Genomic DNA, 18,400 nt, shown 5'->3' with positions numbered 1-18,400 from the left:
TTATTATTTATCTTACAAATCAAATAAATAAATTTTCAGCAATATTATTTTACCTGCAGCAAACTTTCCACGAAGCACAGATTCTAATGTTATTTCGTCTTCTCCAAGGGCTTGGATAGTCACTTCCGGGAACTGCAGAAGACCACTAGTCACCTGTGCCGTTAGGTCTCGCATACTTCCACTGCAAATAATTTTTAAAGTAAAATTATTATATATTTGTACCATAAGACATTTCATTATCTCTATCCAGAAGAAGAAAAAGAAAAGAAAAAGAAAATGATACCATACAAAAGTAAATAAACGGAAACTAAAATCTGATTATGAAATACATATTATGTGCTCCAAGTCTGGGATATTCTCTAAGAAAGTATTTCCCAAACAGCCTGCGGAGAGTAAGATTCATTAAGCCAGATGTCCTAAGGATATACATGAATGCTACACAGGTTCTTTGAAGACTGGGTTCAATGCAATTAGTCCTATTGCTACATTCACTCTCAATAAGCACTTCACACACAAAACAGGAAAAAAATGATACTGTTTTAGAAAAGTTACCACCACAGTAAAAGAGGAGAAAGTCCAGGAAAAATGCCAAACTCACAGTAACCTCAGGAATTGAGTGTGGTATATGTCTTTAACTGGGAAAAAAAAAAAAAATTGTCTTTCATTTCCAGTATATAGAAGACTAGAAAGTCCTAAATGACTTTCCCACTGTAAACAAGAAAAAATGATGGCTGAACTATAAAAGTATCTTTTTGAATGATTACTGGCAAGTCCAAATGTAGAAACAGTAGGAATTTTGTAAGATATATAAGCTGGCTTGGATCTTGAAGATTAGCTACTAAATACAGCCCTGGTGACCCTAATCTTGTTTTGAGCATCCTGAGGTCCACAGAAAAAAAAACCTTAGGGCTAACAAAGCCAATGGAAGCTAAGGGCCTCCTGCGCCCCTCCCTGCAACCCCATTAAACTCCATAGGGCTGTATCATCAGTATATAGGTGAGTGATAGAAACACTCTCTGTGCAGGAGAGAGAGCAGTTCATTTTGACCACAACTGAAAGTTTCTACACACAAAAAAGAAAAATTCCCTTCATACAAATTAGTAGCCAGAATTCAAGGCATGGTACCAGAAAATACGCTGGTGAAAAATATCATATAAAGCAGTCTAAGGTTGGTAATGCTCCAAGCAACCCACAGAAACTACCAAATATTTTCTGGAATCTCAAGAGTTCTCAAAGATGAAGTTTCACAGAAAATGAACTTACAGTCAAAATAACAAAACAAGGATATCGTGATCAATAGCAAGCAGAATTAACCTATCAAAGACTTCATTCAGATACTGAAATAAGAGAATAAAAAATAGGTATGTTTAATAGGTTTAAAGAAACCAAAGATTTAGCTTGCTAATGAGGAATAAACTAAAAATTACAATGAAAACTGGTCAAACAATTTGGGGAACAGGGGAAGAACTGCTGGAATGAAAAATGAAATAAGTAAAATTTAGAACTCAAGGGGGGAAAAACCTCAATGGAGCAGTGAGAATGTAGCAGCTACAAAGCAACAATATGGACCAACATCAACATATATTAAAAGTAGAGGAAACACATGCAGAATTACACTTACAACTGAGCTATTAGGGAAGCCCTACATAAAGTTTAAAAGACTGCAAAACTAAACAAAATATTGCGTAAGAATACAAACTCATGTAGCAAAACTGAATAAAACAAAAGATATCATAAACACAAAGTGAGAGGAAAGAAAGGGGATTGGAATGGAGAGGAATACATAAGGGACTTCAAGTAATTAACTTTCTTTTTCCAAAACGTGGTAGTGAGCACATAGGTATTCTTTGTACCATGCTTCTTTGTTATTTACAAAAATATTTGTGCCCACTCAACAAATAATTATTTTGTAACTACTTAAGTCAACACTGGGCTGGCAGAAGCACAAGCTGGAATCAAGATTGCTGGGAGAAATATCAATAACCTCAGATATGCAGATGACACCACCCTTATGGCAGAAAGTGAAGAGGAACTCAAAAGCCTCTTGATGAAAGTGAAAGAGGAGAGAGAAAAAGTTGGCTTAAAATTCAACATTCAGAAAACTAAGATCATGGCATCTGGTCCCATCACTTCATGGGAAATAGATGGGGAAACAGTGGAAACAGTGTCAGACTTTATTTTTCTGGGCTCCAAAATCACTGCAGATGGTGACTGCAGCCATGAATTAAAAGATGCTTACTCCTTGGAAGGAAAGTTATGACCAACCTAGATAGCATATTCAAAAGCAGAGACATTCCTTTGCCAACAAAGGTTCGTCTAGTCAAGGCTATGGTTTTTCCAGTGGTCATGTATGGATTTGAGAGTTGGACTGTGAAGAAGGCTGAGCGCCGAAGAACTGATGCCTTTGAACTGTGGTGTTGGAGAAGACTCTTGAGAGTCCCTTGGACTGCAAGGAGATCCAACCAGTCCATTCTAAAGGAGATCCGTCCTGGGTGTTCTTTGGAAGGAATGATGCTAAGCTGAAACTCCAGTACTTTGGCCACCTCATGCGAAGAGTTGACTCATTGGAAAGGACTCTGATGCTGGGAGGGATTGGGGGCAGGAGGAGAAGGGGACGATAGAGGATGAGATGGCTGGATGGCATCACCGACTTGATGGACGTGAGTTTGAGTGAACTCCGGGAGTTGGTGATGGACAGGGAGGCCTGGTGTGCTGCAATTCATGGGGTCGCAAAGAGTCAGACACAACTGAGCGACTGAACTGAACTGAACTGAAGTCAAAAAAAACAAACTCAAAAGATAAGAAAAGCTGTAGAGAGAAAGCTGTAGCACAAGAGACAAAGATGAGTACTTAAAAGTTATAGACAATACAGGGGAAAAGAATCTAATGTATGTTTTTTTCAGAATTCCCCAAAATATAATACTAACAGCAAGGAAGAGACAATATTCTAAAAGATGTTTCCCAGATTTGGAGAGACAAATTCTCTGAAATCAGGAAGAGGAGTAAATTCTAGATCAAATAAAAAGAAATGACTTTTCAACAACAGTGGAAGTAGAAGTCTGGAATATCTTTAAAATTCTAAGCAAAAATGGTTGTCAACATATAATTTATATCACTGAAATGATCCCCCAAACAAATATGAAAACACATTTTTTGACAAAAACTTTAAGTTTTGCACAAACAGATCCTCCTTAAAGAGAATTCTAAAGGAAGGTTTAAGATAGAATAATGATCAAACACAACTCCTAAGATACAAAAAGAATGGTTTGTCAAAGTACTGGTAAATAGATGAACTGTAATAATTATAATATGCTAGTAATGGACAAATAGGTCACTGAAATAGGTAATTTAGACACATAACCACAAAAATATAGATGATATTTGGATATTTCAAACCAGAACATAAGTATGGACTATTCGATTAAAGTTACTGGGACAATCTGCTACTCATTTCCAGCAAAGAAGCTACACATTGGCAGACCAAATTTATACAAGTCATCCACACACATACTACTAAATACTCCTCTAATATCTACAAAATGAATAAAATTATATGTGTATGTGTACAGAATGAAACAATATAGAAGAAAAAAGATTAGTTAAAAAATCCATAGAATTTGAATATTCTTCAGTTTGGAAAGAAGTAAATTAAAAGGGTGAATATAGATAACCCGAGGAAAACACCAGATCAAAAAGCCTCTCATTACATACTACCTACACTGGACCTCCTATCTCTTCTCCAGCAGATATTCCCAACCTAGGAATCGAATGGGGGTCTCCTGCATTGCAGGCAGATTCTTTACCAACTGAACAATCAGGAAAGCCCTGGACCTCATTAGAGTGCCATTTTCCAGGGCACTGTGCTACTTTCTTGGGAGAAAGGCATTAATGTCCAAAGGAGAGTCTCTAGCTGGACAATGATATCAACCAGGTACGAGTCATTTTATGAGGTACAAGGTTCCCCAGTAGGGACTACACACAATTCTAACACTCAGCCCAAGCAGTTCTCAGAAAATAAAATCAGTACTACCAAACTGAAATCTATGGCAAAACAATAGTTAACAAACATCATTAAAAGATAGGGATTCCCAGGTGGCTCAGTGGTAAAGAATCCACCCGCTAATGCAGGAGATGCAGATTCAATTCCTTGTTGGGAAGATCCCCTGGAGAAAGAAATGGCGACCCACTCCAGTATTCTTGCTTGGATAATCCCATGGACAGAGGAGCCTGGAGGGCTAGAATCCATGAGGTCACAAAGAATCACAACTCAGAGACGCACAAAGAGACTGAGAGGTCACAGAGACACAACTGAAAAACTGAGCATGCACGCATGCTTACAATATCTTTCTTAAAAACCAAACCAAAAACTATCACCTTTAGAAAGAAATGATTGATGTGTTCAAGGACTTATCATAAATTACTACATACAGGAATTACTAAATTCCTGTCCTTTCAGTTTTTTCTTGTAAAATTAATTTTCTAAAAAATAAATTTTAATTTTATTCATTTCATAAAACTATTCTGTATGTGAAATCTTTCTAAGTGACATTTACAGTCTATTTCATTTCATGAAACTAATCTCTATGAAATCTTCTACTGGTATATCTGGCTACAGCAATGTCTGAAATACAACATATTAGCACAATGACACCCCACTCCAGTACTCTTGCTTGGAAAATCCCATGGACGGAGGAGCCTGGAAGGCTGCAGTCCATGGGGTCACGAAGAGTCGGACACGACTGAGCGACTTCCCTTTCACTTTTCACTTTCATGCACTGGAGAAGGAAATGGCAACCCACTCCAGTGTTCTTGCCTGGAGAATCCCAGGGACAGGGGAGCCTGGTAGGCTGCCGTCTATGGGGTCACACAGAGTCGGACACGACTGAAGCAACTTAGCAGCAGCAGCAGCACATTTACTTTGAGGTGATTTGTTCTTCTCTTTATAAGTTTTGATATGGCTTCAATTTTTTTTAATGTCTTTCATTTTTATAAAATCAATAATTAAAGAATTAAAAAAATCTAAAATAAAAACAAAACTTTGAAAATACAGGCAATATTTATATAACCTAAGATGGGAAGAAGGTGCCAATCAAACTAATATTAATATTCACTTAACAATCAAGAAAATGCCATTTTGGGACTTCCCTGGTGGTCCAGTGGCAGAGAGACCCCGAGCTCCCAATGCAGAGGGCCCAAGTTAAAGATTCCTGGTCTGGGAACTATATTCCACAAGCCGCAACCAAAGACTGAAGATCCCGAGTGCCATCACTAAGACTGAGCAGAGAACAATAAAAATTAATAAAATATCACTCTTCTTAAAAAAAGAAAATGCCATGCTATATATCCTCTATCTCATCATCAGATCATCACAAGAAAGAAATCCAGGCTTCAAATATTGTAAGATAGCAACACCACATTCCTTCCAAAGTGACAGACATGACTAACCATTCCCTATGTCGCTGCTACCATGATACCTCAAAGCCAACATTTCCAAAATGAAACAATCTTTTTCCGTCCTCTCTACAGATTTGTTTCTATTCTTCTGTTTCTTCTCTGGGTTAATGATTCCATCACTACGCAGAAATTTTGAGGACTTAGTTAAAACAATGATTCTTCAAAAAAACAAAGAAAACTTTCCTTGTCCAGGTTAAGTTACAATTCTGTTTGTTCCTGATGAACCTGGTACTTGCCCTATCAGGGACAGCACTTATCGCACTCTGTAACTGACTCTTTGTATCCCCAACTAGAAAGTTCTTTAGGGGACAGCTCCAATCTTCCTTACTTTAACCCTACTAGTTTCACTAGAAGGGGCAAAGAATACTGACTAACTACATAGTAAGTGGTTTATTTTTCCGCCCTTTACCATGCAATACAAACTGTCAATGAAACCCACTCATTTTACAAATAAATAAATTTCTGCATCCCAGTGATTCAGTCTTTGTCAAAGACTAGACTATTGGTCTTTTGATCTCCAGTCTCCTGTTCTTTCTGGTCATTCTATAATTGGCAAGTACTTAGCCCCACTACCAAATTATGTGAAAAGAAAAAACAGATTTGAAAAGGTTACTCAGAAAGTTCATAAAACATGAGCTACAATTTTCTATTCAGGCTATAAATGATATTTCATAGACAAAAGTCTAATCAACTACCTCAAAAAACATATTTGTTAGCATTAACTCAAAAAACTAAAAATAAGTTATGTTCGAGATTTCTCAGTCATTAAACGTGTAATTTTTTTTATCCAAAACACATCCAAAGTATAATCAAACATAAATTAAACTATTATTACTATAACATATAGTCAGTGAAAAGTACTGTCCATTCATTAGCCTCTTATATTAACATCTTATATTTACATGACATCCTAGGCTCAAGTTTAGATGCTGAAAGGATTATGTTTTCAGAAATTGATTACATCCCTGTTCTAAACATTTTAGTGCCAAAGAAAATTTTACACAAATTTAGGTATCACCGACTCAATGGACGTGAGTTTGAGTGAACTCCGGGAGTTGGTGATGGACAGGGAGGCCTGGCATGCTGTGATTCATGGGGTTGCAAAGAGTAGGACACGACTGAGCGACTGAACTGAACCGAGGTAGGAAAGGCTAAAATCTCTGTTATGAGATTTCACCTCTGATGGCCTTTTATAGCCTTGATTTAAAAGAATTCAATGGTAAACTGAAGTGAATACATTTTTCCTATTAAACTTGAAACCAAAATCATTTCTCTAGAGCTAAAACCTTCAAAATTCCAAACACTTTGGGTAGCTTTACCCAAAGTATAATCAGTGACGTGTTCATGGCCATTAAGCAAAAAAGTTCCATGATCACTGCAATTCAATCAACATTACCCTAAAAGAATTTTTAGAAGACTTTCACAAAGTGATTCTAAAACTCATCTTACAGGTGCAAAATAATCAATTTTTTGAAAATGAAATATAATAAATGTTCATTTCTCAGGCTAGATGTATTTTCTGTTATGCTCTTTCGAATTAAAAAAAAAAAGTATTATGATGTAGAAGAAACGGCTCAGTCATAATATTCAAGAATAGAATTGTCATTTCCATTCCCAATATATTCTCCCACCTTAAAAAAACAAAGAAACAAAATATATGAAAACAAGTTGTTCAGAAACAGGACAATAGGTAGCACAGAGAAGAAAAACAAGATGACCTCTAGGACTGTCCTACGTCCTGAGCTGAGAGGGAACCCAAATGAGGCCCAAGGGTCTCCCTGAATTGAAACAGGGTTGAGAACTCCAAAGCTGGCTAGAATTCACAGGGTAGAGGAACTGTAGTACAAAGGGCCACACAAAGAACTCCAGGGGTCTGCAGTGGGTTCCCCTGAATCTTCATATGACTAGCGTAAGCGTAGAAGGAAAGTACCAGAGACCAAGGAAATGATCCAGAGACACTGGAAATGATCCACAAAATGTCCACAGGCCCAGGTATAACTCCAGAGTGGGGAAAAAAAAATTAACACATGGGCACTGAGTAGAGTACTCAGAAAGGTATTGACTGCTTCAGTAGCGGGGAGAAATATTAGGCCCTGTTTAAAGGCTGTTTTGGTTTAAAACAAGCAAGCCTCAAAAGAATAAAACTGTTTCCGAGAAACTCAGCTGCATCCCCAAAGCTCAAGAATATATCAATGACTGCAAAAATATCCAGTACTCAGGAAAATACAATTCTCAGTGTCTGCCAATTGAAAAATGGCAGACATCCAAAGAAACAGCAAAATACGACCCTTTCCCCCTTTAGTGGGGGGGGGGCGGGGGGGGGCGGGGGGGGATCGAAACAGACCTAGAAATCACACAGAAGTTAGAATTACTGGATAAGAAACGTAAATCAGTTAGTTATTCTAGCTAGAGTCCCTACATCCAACAAGATAGAGCAAAGCATGAACACATTAAGAAAAGATGTGGAAGATATCAAAAGTCTAAATCAAATTTCTAGCAATGAGAAAATACACTGGATAGGATTAACAGATTAGACACAGAAAGTATTAGTTAACTTAAACACCCATAGTGGAAACTAAAATGAAGCACAGTAAGGAAAAAAGACTGGGGTGAGGAGAGAAAGGAGAGAGCATCAGTAAGCTATGAGACAATCTGAGTGACCTAATACATGTATTAGGAATCTCCAAAGGGAGAAGACAGAAATACCTGGAAAACTAATGGCCAAACTCTTCCTCAATTTGATCAAACCCATGACCTACAAAACCATCTAGAACTAGCAAGAAAAAAAGATGCCCTTTATATCATAGGAGACTGGAATGCAAAAGCATTAAGTCAAGAGATACCTGGAGTAACAGGCAGGTTTGGCCTTGGAGTACAAAATGGAGCAGGGCAAAGGCTAACAGAGTTTTGCCAAGAGAACTCACTGGTCATAGCAAACACCCTCTCCGAACAACACAAGAGACAACTCTACACACAGACATCACCAAATGGTCAATACTGAAATCAGATTGATCATATTATTTGCAGCTGAAGATGGACAAGCTATATAGTGTCAGCAGAAACAAGACTGTGGCTCAGATCATGAACTTCTTATTGCAAAATTCAGACTTAAATTGAAGAAAGTAAGGAAAACCACTAGAACATTCAGGTATGACCTAAATCAAATCCCTTATACAGTGGAAGTGACAAATACATTCAAGGGACTAGATCTGATAGACAGAGTGCCTGAAGAACTACGGACGGAGGTTCATGACACCATATAGGAGGTGGTGATCAAGACCATCCCCAAGGAAAAAAAATGCAAAAAGGCAAAATGTTTGTCTGAGGAGGCTTTACAGATAGCTAAGAAAAGAAGAGATGCAAAAGGCAAAGGAGAAAAGGAAAGATATACCCATCTGAATGAAGAGTTCCAAAGAATAGCAAGGAGAGATAAGAAAGCCTTCCTTGGTGATCAATGCAAAGAAAGAGAGGAAAACAAAAGAATGGGAAAGACTAGAGCTCTTTTCACAGAGAAGTCACTGGCAACCCACTCCAGTACTCTTGCCTGGAAACTCCCATGGATGGAGGAGCCTAGTAGGCTGCAGTCCATGGGATCGCTGGGAGTTGGACAAGACTGAGCAACTTTACTTTCATGCATTGGAGAAGGAAATGGCAACCTACTCCAGTGTTCTTGCCTGGAGAATCCCAGGGACGGAGGAGCCTGGTGGGCTGCCGTCTATGGGGGTCGCACAGAGTCGGACACAACTGACGTGACTTAGCAGCAGCAGCAGAATTCTCTTCAAGAAAATCAGAGATACCAACAGAATATTTCATGCAAAGATGCGCACAATAAAGGACAGAAACAGTATGGACCTAACAGAAGCAGAAGATATTAAGAGGTGGCAAGAATACACAGAAGAACTATCCAAAACAGATCTTAATGATCAAGATAACCACAATGGTATGCTCACCTAGAGCCAGACATCCTGGAATGCAAAGTCAAGTGGGCCTTAGGAAGCATCACTACAAACAAAGCTCGTGGAGGTGATGGAATTCCAATTGAGCTATTTCAAATCCTAAAAGATGGTGAAAGTGCTTCACTCAATATGACAACAAATTTGAAAAACTCATCAGTGGCCACAGGACTGGAAAAGGTCAGTTTTCATTCCAATCCCAAAGAAAGGCAATGCCAAAGAATGCTCAAACTACCACACAGTTGCGCCAATCTCACACGCTAACCAAGTGATGCTCAAAATTCTCCAAGCCAGGCTTCAACGGTACATGATCCATGAACTTCCAGATGTTCAAGCTGGATTTAGAAAAGCCAGAGGACCCAGAGATCAAATTGCCAACATCCACTGGATCATGGAAAAAGCAAGAGAGTTTCAGAAAAACATCTACTTCTGCTTTATTGACTACACCAAAGCCTTTGACTGTGTGGATCACAATAAACTGTGGATAATTCTTAAAGAGATGAGAATTATCTGCCTTACCTTACCTGCCTCCTGAGAAATCTGTATGCAGGTCAAGATGCAAAAGTTAGAACCAGACATGGAATAACAGACTGGTTCCAAATTGGAAAAGGAGTACATCAAGGTTGTATACTGTCACCCTGATTATTTAACTCACATACAGGGTACATCATGTGAACTGCCGGGCTGGATGAAGCACAAGCTGGAAACAAAATTGCAGGGAGAAATAGCAACAACCTCAGATATGGAAATGACACCACTCTTATGGCAGAAAGCAAAAAGGAACTAAAGAGCCTCTTGATGAAAATTAAAGAGGACACTGAAAAAGCTGGCTTAAAACTCAACATTCAGAAAACTAAGATTATGGCATCCGGTCCCATCACTTCATGGCAAGCAGATAGGGAAACAATGGAAACAGTGACAGACTTCATTTTCTTGGGCTCCAAAATCACTGCAGAAGGAAAGCTTGCTCCTTGAAAGAAAAGCTATGACAAACCTACACAGCATATTAAAAAGCAAAGACATTACTTTGCCAACAAAGTCCATCTAGTTAAAGCTATGCTTTTTTCCAGTAGTCATGTATGGATGTGAGCGTTGGACCATACAGAAAGCTGAGCGCCAAAGAATTGATGCTTTTGAACTGTGGTGTTGGAAAAGACTCTTGAGAGTCCTGTGGACTGCAAGATCAAACCAGTCAATCCTAAAGGAAATCAGTCCTGAATATTCATTGGAAGGCTGATGCTGAAGCTGAAGCTGCAATATTCTGGCCACCTGATGCAAACAACTGACTCATTAGAAAAGACCCTGATGCTGGGAAAGATTGAAGGCAGGAGAAGGGGACGACAGAGGACTAGATGTTTGGATGGAATTCATTGACTCGATGGACATGAGTTTGAGCAAACTCCGGGAGTTGGTGATGGACAGGAAAGCCTGGCATGCTGCAGTCCATGGGGTTCACAAAGAGTCGGACATGACTGAGAAACTGAACAAAGCAACAAATTAAAAAGGTCAGTAAACCTCCAGCATGTGAAACATGAGGAAACTCCACCAAGATACTTCCTAATCAGGGGACAAAGAAAAAAATCTTAAAGTAGCACACTGCAGAGGAACAAAGATAATTCAAAGAAGTCTCACTGAAAACATCACAAGGAAGGACAGTGGAGTAATGTATTTTAAGTTGTGAAAAAAGCAAGTTGTGAACCTAGAATTCTATATCCAGTGAAACTATCTTTTAAAAATGAAGGCAAAATAAAGACCTTTCGGACATAGGAGCATTGAGGAGATCATCACCAGCAGATCTGCACCACAAGGAATGTTAAAAGAATTCTTTCAGGCAGAAGCAAAATGCTGCCAGACAGAAACCTGTATCTACGTAAAAAAATACAGACCGCCAAAAACGGTCAAAACACTTTTCTTCCTTATTTTTAAATCTCTTTAAAAGACAATCATCAAAAAAGAAAACAAAAGACAATCATCTAAAAGGCAATCGTCAAAAAAAAAGACAATCATCTATTTAAAGCAGGAGTTCATAACATATTTATAATACAAGGGAGACAAACGACAAAACAGCAGAAAGGCCTAGAGAGGAACATGTTGCTACAAGGTTCTTATACTATAAATACTATGTTGATTAAAGACAGACTATAATCATTTAAAGATGTACACTAGAAACCTTAAAATAACCACTATACACACACACACACACACACACACACGGAAATAAGTATAAGCCAATGAAAGACAAAATATCATTATAAAAGTAAAATCCAAAAGATAACATAAAAAGAGAAAGAACAAATGGCTAAGTGGGAAAAGAATCTGAAATAGACACATGTGTAACTGAATCACTGTGCTACACACCTGAAACTAACACAACACTGTTAATCAACTATGAGTGAGTGAAAGTCGCTCAGTCCTGTCCGACTCTTTGCGACCCCATGGACTCGTCTGCCAGGCTCCTCTGTCCATGGAATTCTCCATGCCAGAATACTGGAGTGGTAAGCCATTCCCTTCTCCAGGTGATTTTCCCTACCCAGGGATCGAACTCAGGTCTCCTGCATAGCAGGCAGATTCTTTACCGTCTGAGCCACCAGGGAAGCAATCAACTATATGCCAATGTATTAAAAAAAGAAAAGAAAAATGAGACAAAAAAAAAAAGGAAGATGGTAGACTGAAACCTAACCATATTACATCACTAGTTACATTAACAAAATGACATTAATATTCTAGTTAAAAAGCAAAGATCAGTCAGATTGGATTAAAAAAAATAAGACCAAGTTTAAATAAAAAGCCTAGATAGGTTAAAAGTAAATAACGGAAGATGTATCATGCTAACATTAATGAAAAAAAACAGAAGCAACTTATTAACACCAAAGTAGAATTCAGAGCAAAAAATATTATCAGGAATAAAGAGGGTCATTTCCTGACAACAAAGTGGCCAATTGTGACACAAAAGGAGTTCAAATAAACGTTCACTGAAAGAAAAAGTTTTCCAAATTTAGAAGTTAGCCTTTGAATCGGTGATAGGTTTCTACAATGGCTCAGTGGTAAAGAATCAACCTGTAACACAGGAGATACAGGAGACTTGGGTTCAATCCCTGGGTTGGGAAGATTCCCTGGAAAAGTGAATGACAACCCACTCCAGCATTCTTGCCTGGAAAATTCCATGGACAGAGGAGCCTGGCAGGCTACAGTCCCCGGAGTTGAAAGAGTCGGACACAACGGAGCACACAAGCATTTTGAAAATACAGGGAAAAAACTGATTTTGGCTTCAGGACCTTTCAGATACTGAATTTACAGTGTGAATTTTTAACATTTTAAGCACACTAAAGAGAACTTCTAAAAAGTATATTAGAAAGAACATCTTATACAAAGACATCTATGTCTATATGTATATCTATCTATATATATATCTTCACAAAAACACATCAAGCAGCTATGTTTAGTACTGTACAAAATTAGGTAGAGTCCTAGCCTTGATGACATAATATTGCCAACCTCTAAAGAGTACTTTACAAACTTTCAACTTCCAAGTTCTAGACAAGCAGAGCAGGAACACTGTACCTAATGTCAATGAAAATTTTGTTTATTTTCTTGATAAAGCACAGATGGATTGTCATTCCCTTCTCAAAAACCTCCAATGACTCCTCTACTGCATATAAAGACTGACATCTTCAGCCACAGGTAATCAAAGTCCTCCACAATCTGGCAGTGTCAGCCTGTCTTCACAGGTTTGTCTCCCCAAGGCCCTTCCTTCACTAGCATATTTATTCTTCTGTTTATGCGGGTCCTTCCTCCATCTCCATCTTCCAAAGCCCCACACATCATTTAAGGACTACATTCCCATTGTGATCTGGGTAAATCAATCCTTTCCTATTTAATCTTATTTCTGAGCTCATTCCTTTCCACATTTATGTTAACAATCTTAAAAATGATTTTTGAAATCCACTATTTGTATTTGTCAGTCTTCCCCAGAACACTATAAATTCCCAAAAAGCAAAAATCGTATCTTATTCCTGTGAATTCCAGAGGGTCACAATGCCTTACAACAGGTCCTAAACATGTCATAAATTACTATGTTAAGATACTAGCAAGGCAAGAATTGACATGTTGAATAACAAAATCAATTAAAAAAACTCAATATTCTTGAAACCCAACGAGAAAACAACCCAATTTAAAAATGGCCAAAGATATTAAGAGACACTTCATTAATGAAGATATACAGATGGCAAATAGGCACATGAAAAGATGTTCCATATCTTATGTCATCAGGAAAATGCATATTCAAACAATGATGTACCACTACATACTTAGTAGAATGACCAAAATCACTGACAACAACCCAACACTGGTGGGAATGTGGAGTAACAGGAATTCTCATTCACTGATGCTGGGAGTGCAGACTGGTCCAATGCCATTTTGGAAGACAACTGGGCAGTTTCTTACGAAACTAAACATATTTTTACCCTAAGATCCAGCAATCATGCTCCCTGGTATTTACCCAAAGGAGTTAGATAAAACTTATATAAAACACAAAAACCTGCACACAGATATTTTTATTAATAATTGCCAAAACCTGGAAATAATCAAAATGTACTTTAGTAGGTGAATGGATAAATAGTGGTACATCCAAACAATGGAATATTATGCAGTGCTGAAAAGAAAATGAGTTATCAAGCAAAGAAAAAGACTTGGAAAAAGCTTAAATTCTAATTATAAAGTGAAGAAAGTCAATATGAAGCCTGATTCCAATTATAGGACAATTCTGAAAAAGGTAAAACTATGAGACAAAAAGATCAGTGGTTGCCAGGGGTTAACAGAGAGTGAGGGAAATACAGGGGAGCACAGAGGATTTCTAGGGTGGTGAAAACTACCCTGAATGATACTATAATGGTAGATACATGCCATTATACATTTCCAAACCCAGACAATTTACACCAACAAGGGTGAAGAGTAAGGTAAACTAGGGACTTTGGGTGATGATGTGTTAATACAGGTTCATCAATTGTAACCAATGTTCCAGTCTCCCAAGGGATCCTGATAATGGGGAAATTTATGCATGAATTGGAGCAGGGAAAGCAAATACTGGAAATCTCTGTGCCTTCCACTTAAAACTGCTTTAAAAAACAAAGTGTATTAAAAAGAAGAAACTCAATATTGGATCTAACTTACTTTTAAGTAAATATACATTGTTTCAATATTAAGAAGCAAAGCAAACTCTGCAAAGGTACTGGGAAAGATACTGACACAATACCAAAAATCAGCTGTGTGAAATACACTCATCCTAGAAAGCTCCTGAACTCCACCACAGAAAATAAAACTCTAAACTAGTTGTTCAATAACTGTATTGCAGCATATACTGAGCAAACATTTCTACAAAACATTCTGCATGCATTTTTACTTTTTAAAAAAGACTAAAAATTACGATATAAATGTAAACTATCCATGGACCCAGAAACTTCCAGTCTTTTAGTAGTTGTTCTTTCAAACTTAAACAATTATCAGACATCAACTACTTTTAAAACACTGCGTTAGGGAGGCAATACAAAGGCACAAAGATGACCTACTTCCTGACCTCAAGGAGTTTACATTCTAGGCGATACATAATAAACCAAGAAAATAAATGCTGCAATAAAGGTATATACTCGGTGAGATCCCAGGAAAGAAGTGGGATACACAGAAATGAAAGTATATAGAAAAGATGGCATTTAAGCTAAGGAGGATTTGAAAGCTGAAAATGGCCCTAGTGCCAATGCAGGAGACATAAGACATAACTCCTGGTTCGATGCCTGGGTTAGGAAGAGCCCCTGGAGGAGGAAATGATAATCCACTCCAGTATTCTGGCCTGGAGAGTCCCATGGACAGAGGAACCTGGCAGGTCCCAGTCTATGGGGGTCACAAAGAGTTGGACACGGGCTGAAGTGACTGAGCACACAACTTTGAAAAGGCAGAGATGGCACTCCAGGCTGAAGGACAGGGGCAAAGGCACATCAAAGCACATCTTCAAGAAAACGGGCCCAGGGCTGGGGATGATTCTGGAATAGCTGAAGCATACATCTGTGAAGAGTTGAGGGTGGACAGTAGACAAGATTTATTGTTGAGACCGATGACCTCAGCAAGGGAAATGAAACTCTATTCTGAAGAAAAAAGTGAAAAATCTCCGGAAATTTTTTAAAGTTAGGAAAGAAACAAGTCTTTATTCCTTAAAATTAAAAATAAATATATGTCCATCCCAAAACTGCTGTATAACAATCTTTGAAATTTAAAAAAATAATTATTATTCCTGTTTGCGTTTGGTGACATTTTGGAACCAGGTTATTGAAAAATCAGAATCAAAAACTACAGCACGGCGAGAATGCAGGCTTCCCATTGAGATATTTAACACACGAGCATCCCTCAAGACATTAACTTGAGCTGGGCTTGTCATCCATAGTCAAATCCTCCAAAATCAGTAAATCGATCCTAATTTCTTCTCTCCTCCCAGACTCAATCAATGAAAGAGCACTAAAAGAAAGTTCTTAAAATCTACTGTCTCTTTAATTTTAAGGATAAACTGAAGTAATATTTCCAAGAGACCTGTATTTTATTCTAAAGGACCCAGGTTCTTATCAATTACGTTCTCAAACTGCCTATCTGAAAAAACATAATGACGTCTAGTTTGAACCTCGCTGGCTTATGAGAACAAATTAACTTCCCCACGTCCCCCGAAAAAACAAGTCAACGAGTAACAAAAGTCATCGTCCTCAAGTTTCCAGGTGGCACAAGGCAAGGCAAATTAATAGCCACTCCAAGATGTACAGTTATTTTGAATCCCCTTTATCGGACCAATTCACTGCACTTTTCAAATCACCGGTCAAACTTCTCCGCCCGAGACTCATCATAGCCATGCCCGGCAGCATGCGGAGCACCCATCAACGGAACAGAGATCCAAAGTACCAGCAGGATGCCCAGGGGAGAAGCTCGCCAAGGTCTCAACCGCATCGGAAGACCGTGGGGAAGAGGCGCCGCGGTCCAGGCCCGCCCGGACAGAGTGAGGACCGAGCTGCCGGCGCGTTAGGCGCGGGGGTTGGACCCCGAGGCGCCTCTCCGCCGCCATGTGCCGCCGCTCGGCAGAGAAGGAGGTTATATAACAAACTCCCGGAGCCCTAGAGCGTGCCGCACCCGCCAACGCCCGCCTTCGTTCCCTCGCGCCGGCTCCGCGAGCCCGGCCGCAGCAGCGCGCTGAACGGCCATAAGCATGGCCTAGGCCCGGCGCGAGGAGGGCCCGACGGGCCAGGCGCGGAGGGAGAAGCCGGGCCGCGGCTCCGGGCCCAGGCCGCGCCGACCCACCCTCTGCCACCCCGGCCCAACCCCCTGCTTCCCTTCCCCCTACCAGAGAAGGGCGGGTGACCGAGCCGCCGCGGCCGCAGAGTCCAGTGGGGCGCGCGAGGCGAGGCGCGAGCTCCTCCCGCGCGAGTCCGTCACAGCATCTCCCGGGAGACACGGCCGCCACCGGCAGGGCGCGCTCACCTCCGCCCCGCGGAAGCCGCTTGCCTCTTCGCGGGCCTCCGCCTGCGACCGCCCGGGCCAGCTCAGATCCACACACCCCCCACCCCGCGAGCGCCTTCGCTGGCTGCAGACCGGCCGACCGCTCAGCGCGTAAAACGCAGCCACTGCCTGCGCCGCGGTTCCGGGTCCTTCCCCACGCGACTCTGCCTCTGACTCCTCTGCTCCGGCAGCGCAGGCCCGGCTTTGCGCATTACCCCCGGCAGACACACGGAGTCCCACTCACCGGGGAGGGAAGGGGAGGGACGGGGAAGAGGGGGGTGGAGGTGGGAGACAGGAGATCGCGGCGCGGAGACCTGAGTTCTCGCGAGGGTTCCGGCCTCGGGCGCCTGCTCTGCGGGAATTTCAAACTCTCGGCGAAAGAACGTAGAGGGAGGGAAAGGGAGGAAAGGGAGCAGGGTCTGGAAGGACCGGGTATTTACATAAAACAGGAGCTCCCCGCCTCCAAAGAACTAAAGGTAACAAAGACTACGAGTCCCATAATGCCTTGCGCGTTAAGCCTCTTTGGCCGCCCAGCCCTTGAGCCCAGGGCGGACTTGGGAGTGGTAGTCTGTACCCGAGGTAGGGCCCGCCTCACGATCCCTCCCAGAGTCTTCTGTGGCGGGCGAGTCGCCACATTATCTTCTGGCTCCGCTTGCTGGCGGCCGAGTGATAATCTTTGCCTTCGGTGTTTTTCATAATCCCTGCTCCGACTTTCTGTGCCGAAAGCGGGCACCTGACTTTGGGGGAAAGCTTCTTTCCCCCTCTTCTATATTTTTTAATATGCCAGCGTGCTTTCGTGGCCAAAGGTGCTCACGAGATCTAGTGTAATCTTCTAAATCAAAATTTTACCCCAAATCAGTGTTGCATATTTGGTCACCCTGGGGTTTCATTGTGGAATTTCTTTTATTTATGGTTAATATCTTTGAAGTTGACGGGCTTCCCTGGTGTCTCAGTGGCAAAGAATCCGCCTGCAATGCAGGAGGGACGGGTTGGATCCCTGAGTTGGGAAGATCCCCTGGAGAAGGAAACGACAACCTCCTCCAGTATTCTTGCCTGGGAAATCCCATGGACAGGAACTACATGGTGGGCTACAGTCTATGGGGGTTGCAGAAGAGTTGGACACGACTTAGTGACTAAGCACACAGGATCTTTGACGTTAATCCCAGCACCACACACTTTTCAAACAAACATGTGGAATATAACCATAATGAAAGTGAAAATAATAAATAAGAAAAATAATAAAACGGGAGATAGGGGTAGGATTCTAGCAAGCCACTTTTGTTTTAATCAGGAAAGTTTATCCTTTTCTGTTATCCTTTCCCATATGATTTTTGTCAAAGTTTGTCTTTTAAAAATGTAATATTCTTTTTTCCGCATATTTTTGTCTCTTTATTGACAGCGATCTCTAAAAGTAACGGGCGTGTGTGCTAAGTAAGTCGCTTCAGTCGTGTCCGACTCTGCGACCCTAT

General features: G+C 40.5%; 1 protein-coding gene across 7 annotated transcripts in view; it reads right to left on the bottom strand.

Annotated features, from left to right (window-relative positions):
- The window catches only part of AHCTF1 (AT-hook containing transcription factor 1), a 94,151-nt gene extending 76,828 nt beyond the window's left edge, over nucleotides 1–17,323 (bottom strand). For 2 of the 7 annotated variants that reach the window (XR_008714854.1, XM_055582060.1), the window contains exons 1-2: nucleotides 17,176–17,281; nucleotides 54–181 (exon numbers count right to left, since the gene is read on the bottom strand). Coding sequence is in view for 6 of the 7 variants with exons in the window: in XM_055582060.1 (XP_055438035.1) it covers nucleotides 54–174 (121 nt within the window). In the remaining variant the exon portion in view is untranslated. The other 5 variants (XM_055582056.1, XM_055582058.1, XM_055582055.1 and 2 more) reach the window with 5 other exon arrangements.
- Nucleotides 17,324–18,400: the final 1,077 nt, after the last annotated feature.

The sequence above is a fragment of the Bubalus kerabau genome, chromosome 5, assembly GCF_029407905.1.
Source record: "Bubalus kerabau isolate K-KA32 ecotype Philippines breed swamp buffalo chromosome 5, PCC_UOA_SB_1v2, whole genome shotgun sequence".
NCBI classification, from domain to species: domain Eukaryota; kingdom Metazoa; phylum Chordata; class Mammalia; order Artiodactyla; family Bovidae; genus Bubalus; species Bubalus kerabau.
The sequence above is the reverse complement of the archived record's forward strand: the minus strand, read 5'-3'. Positions and strand labels throughout refer to the sequence as shown.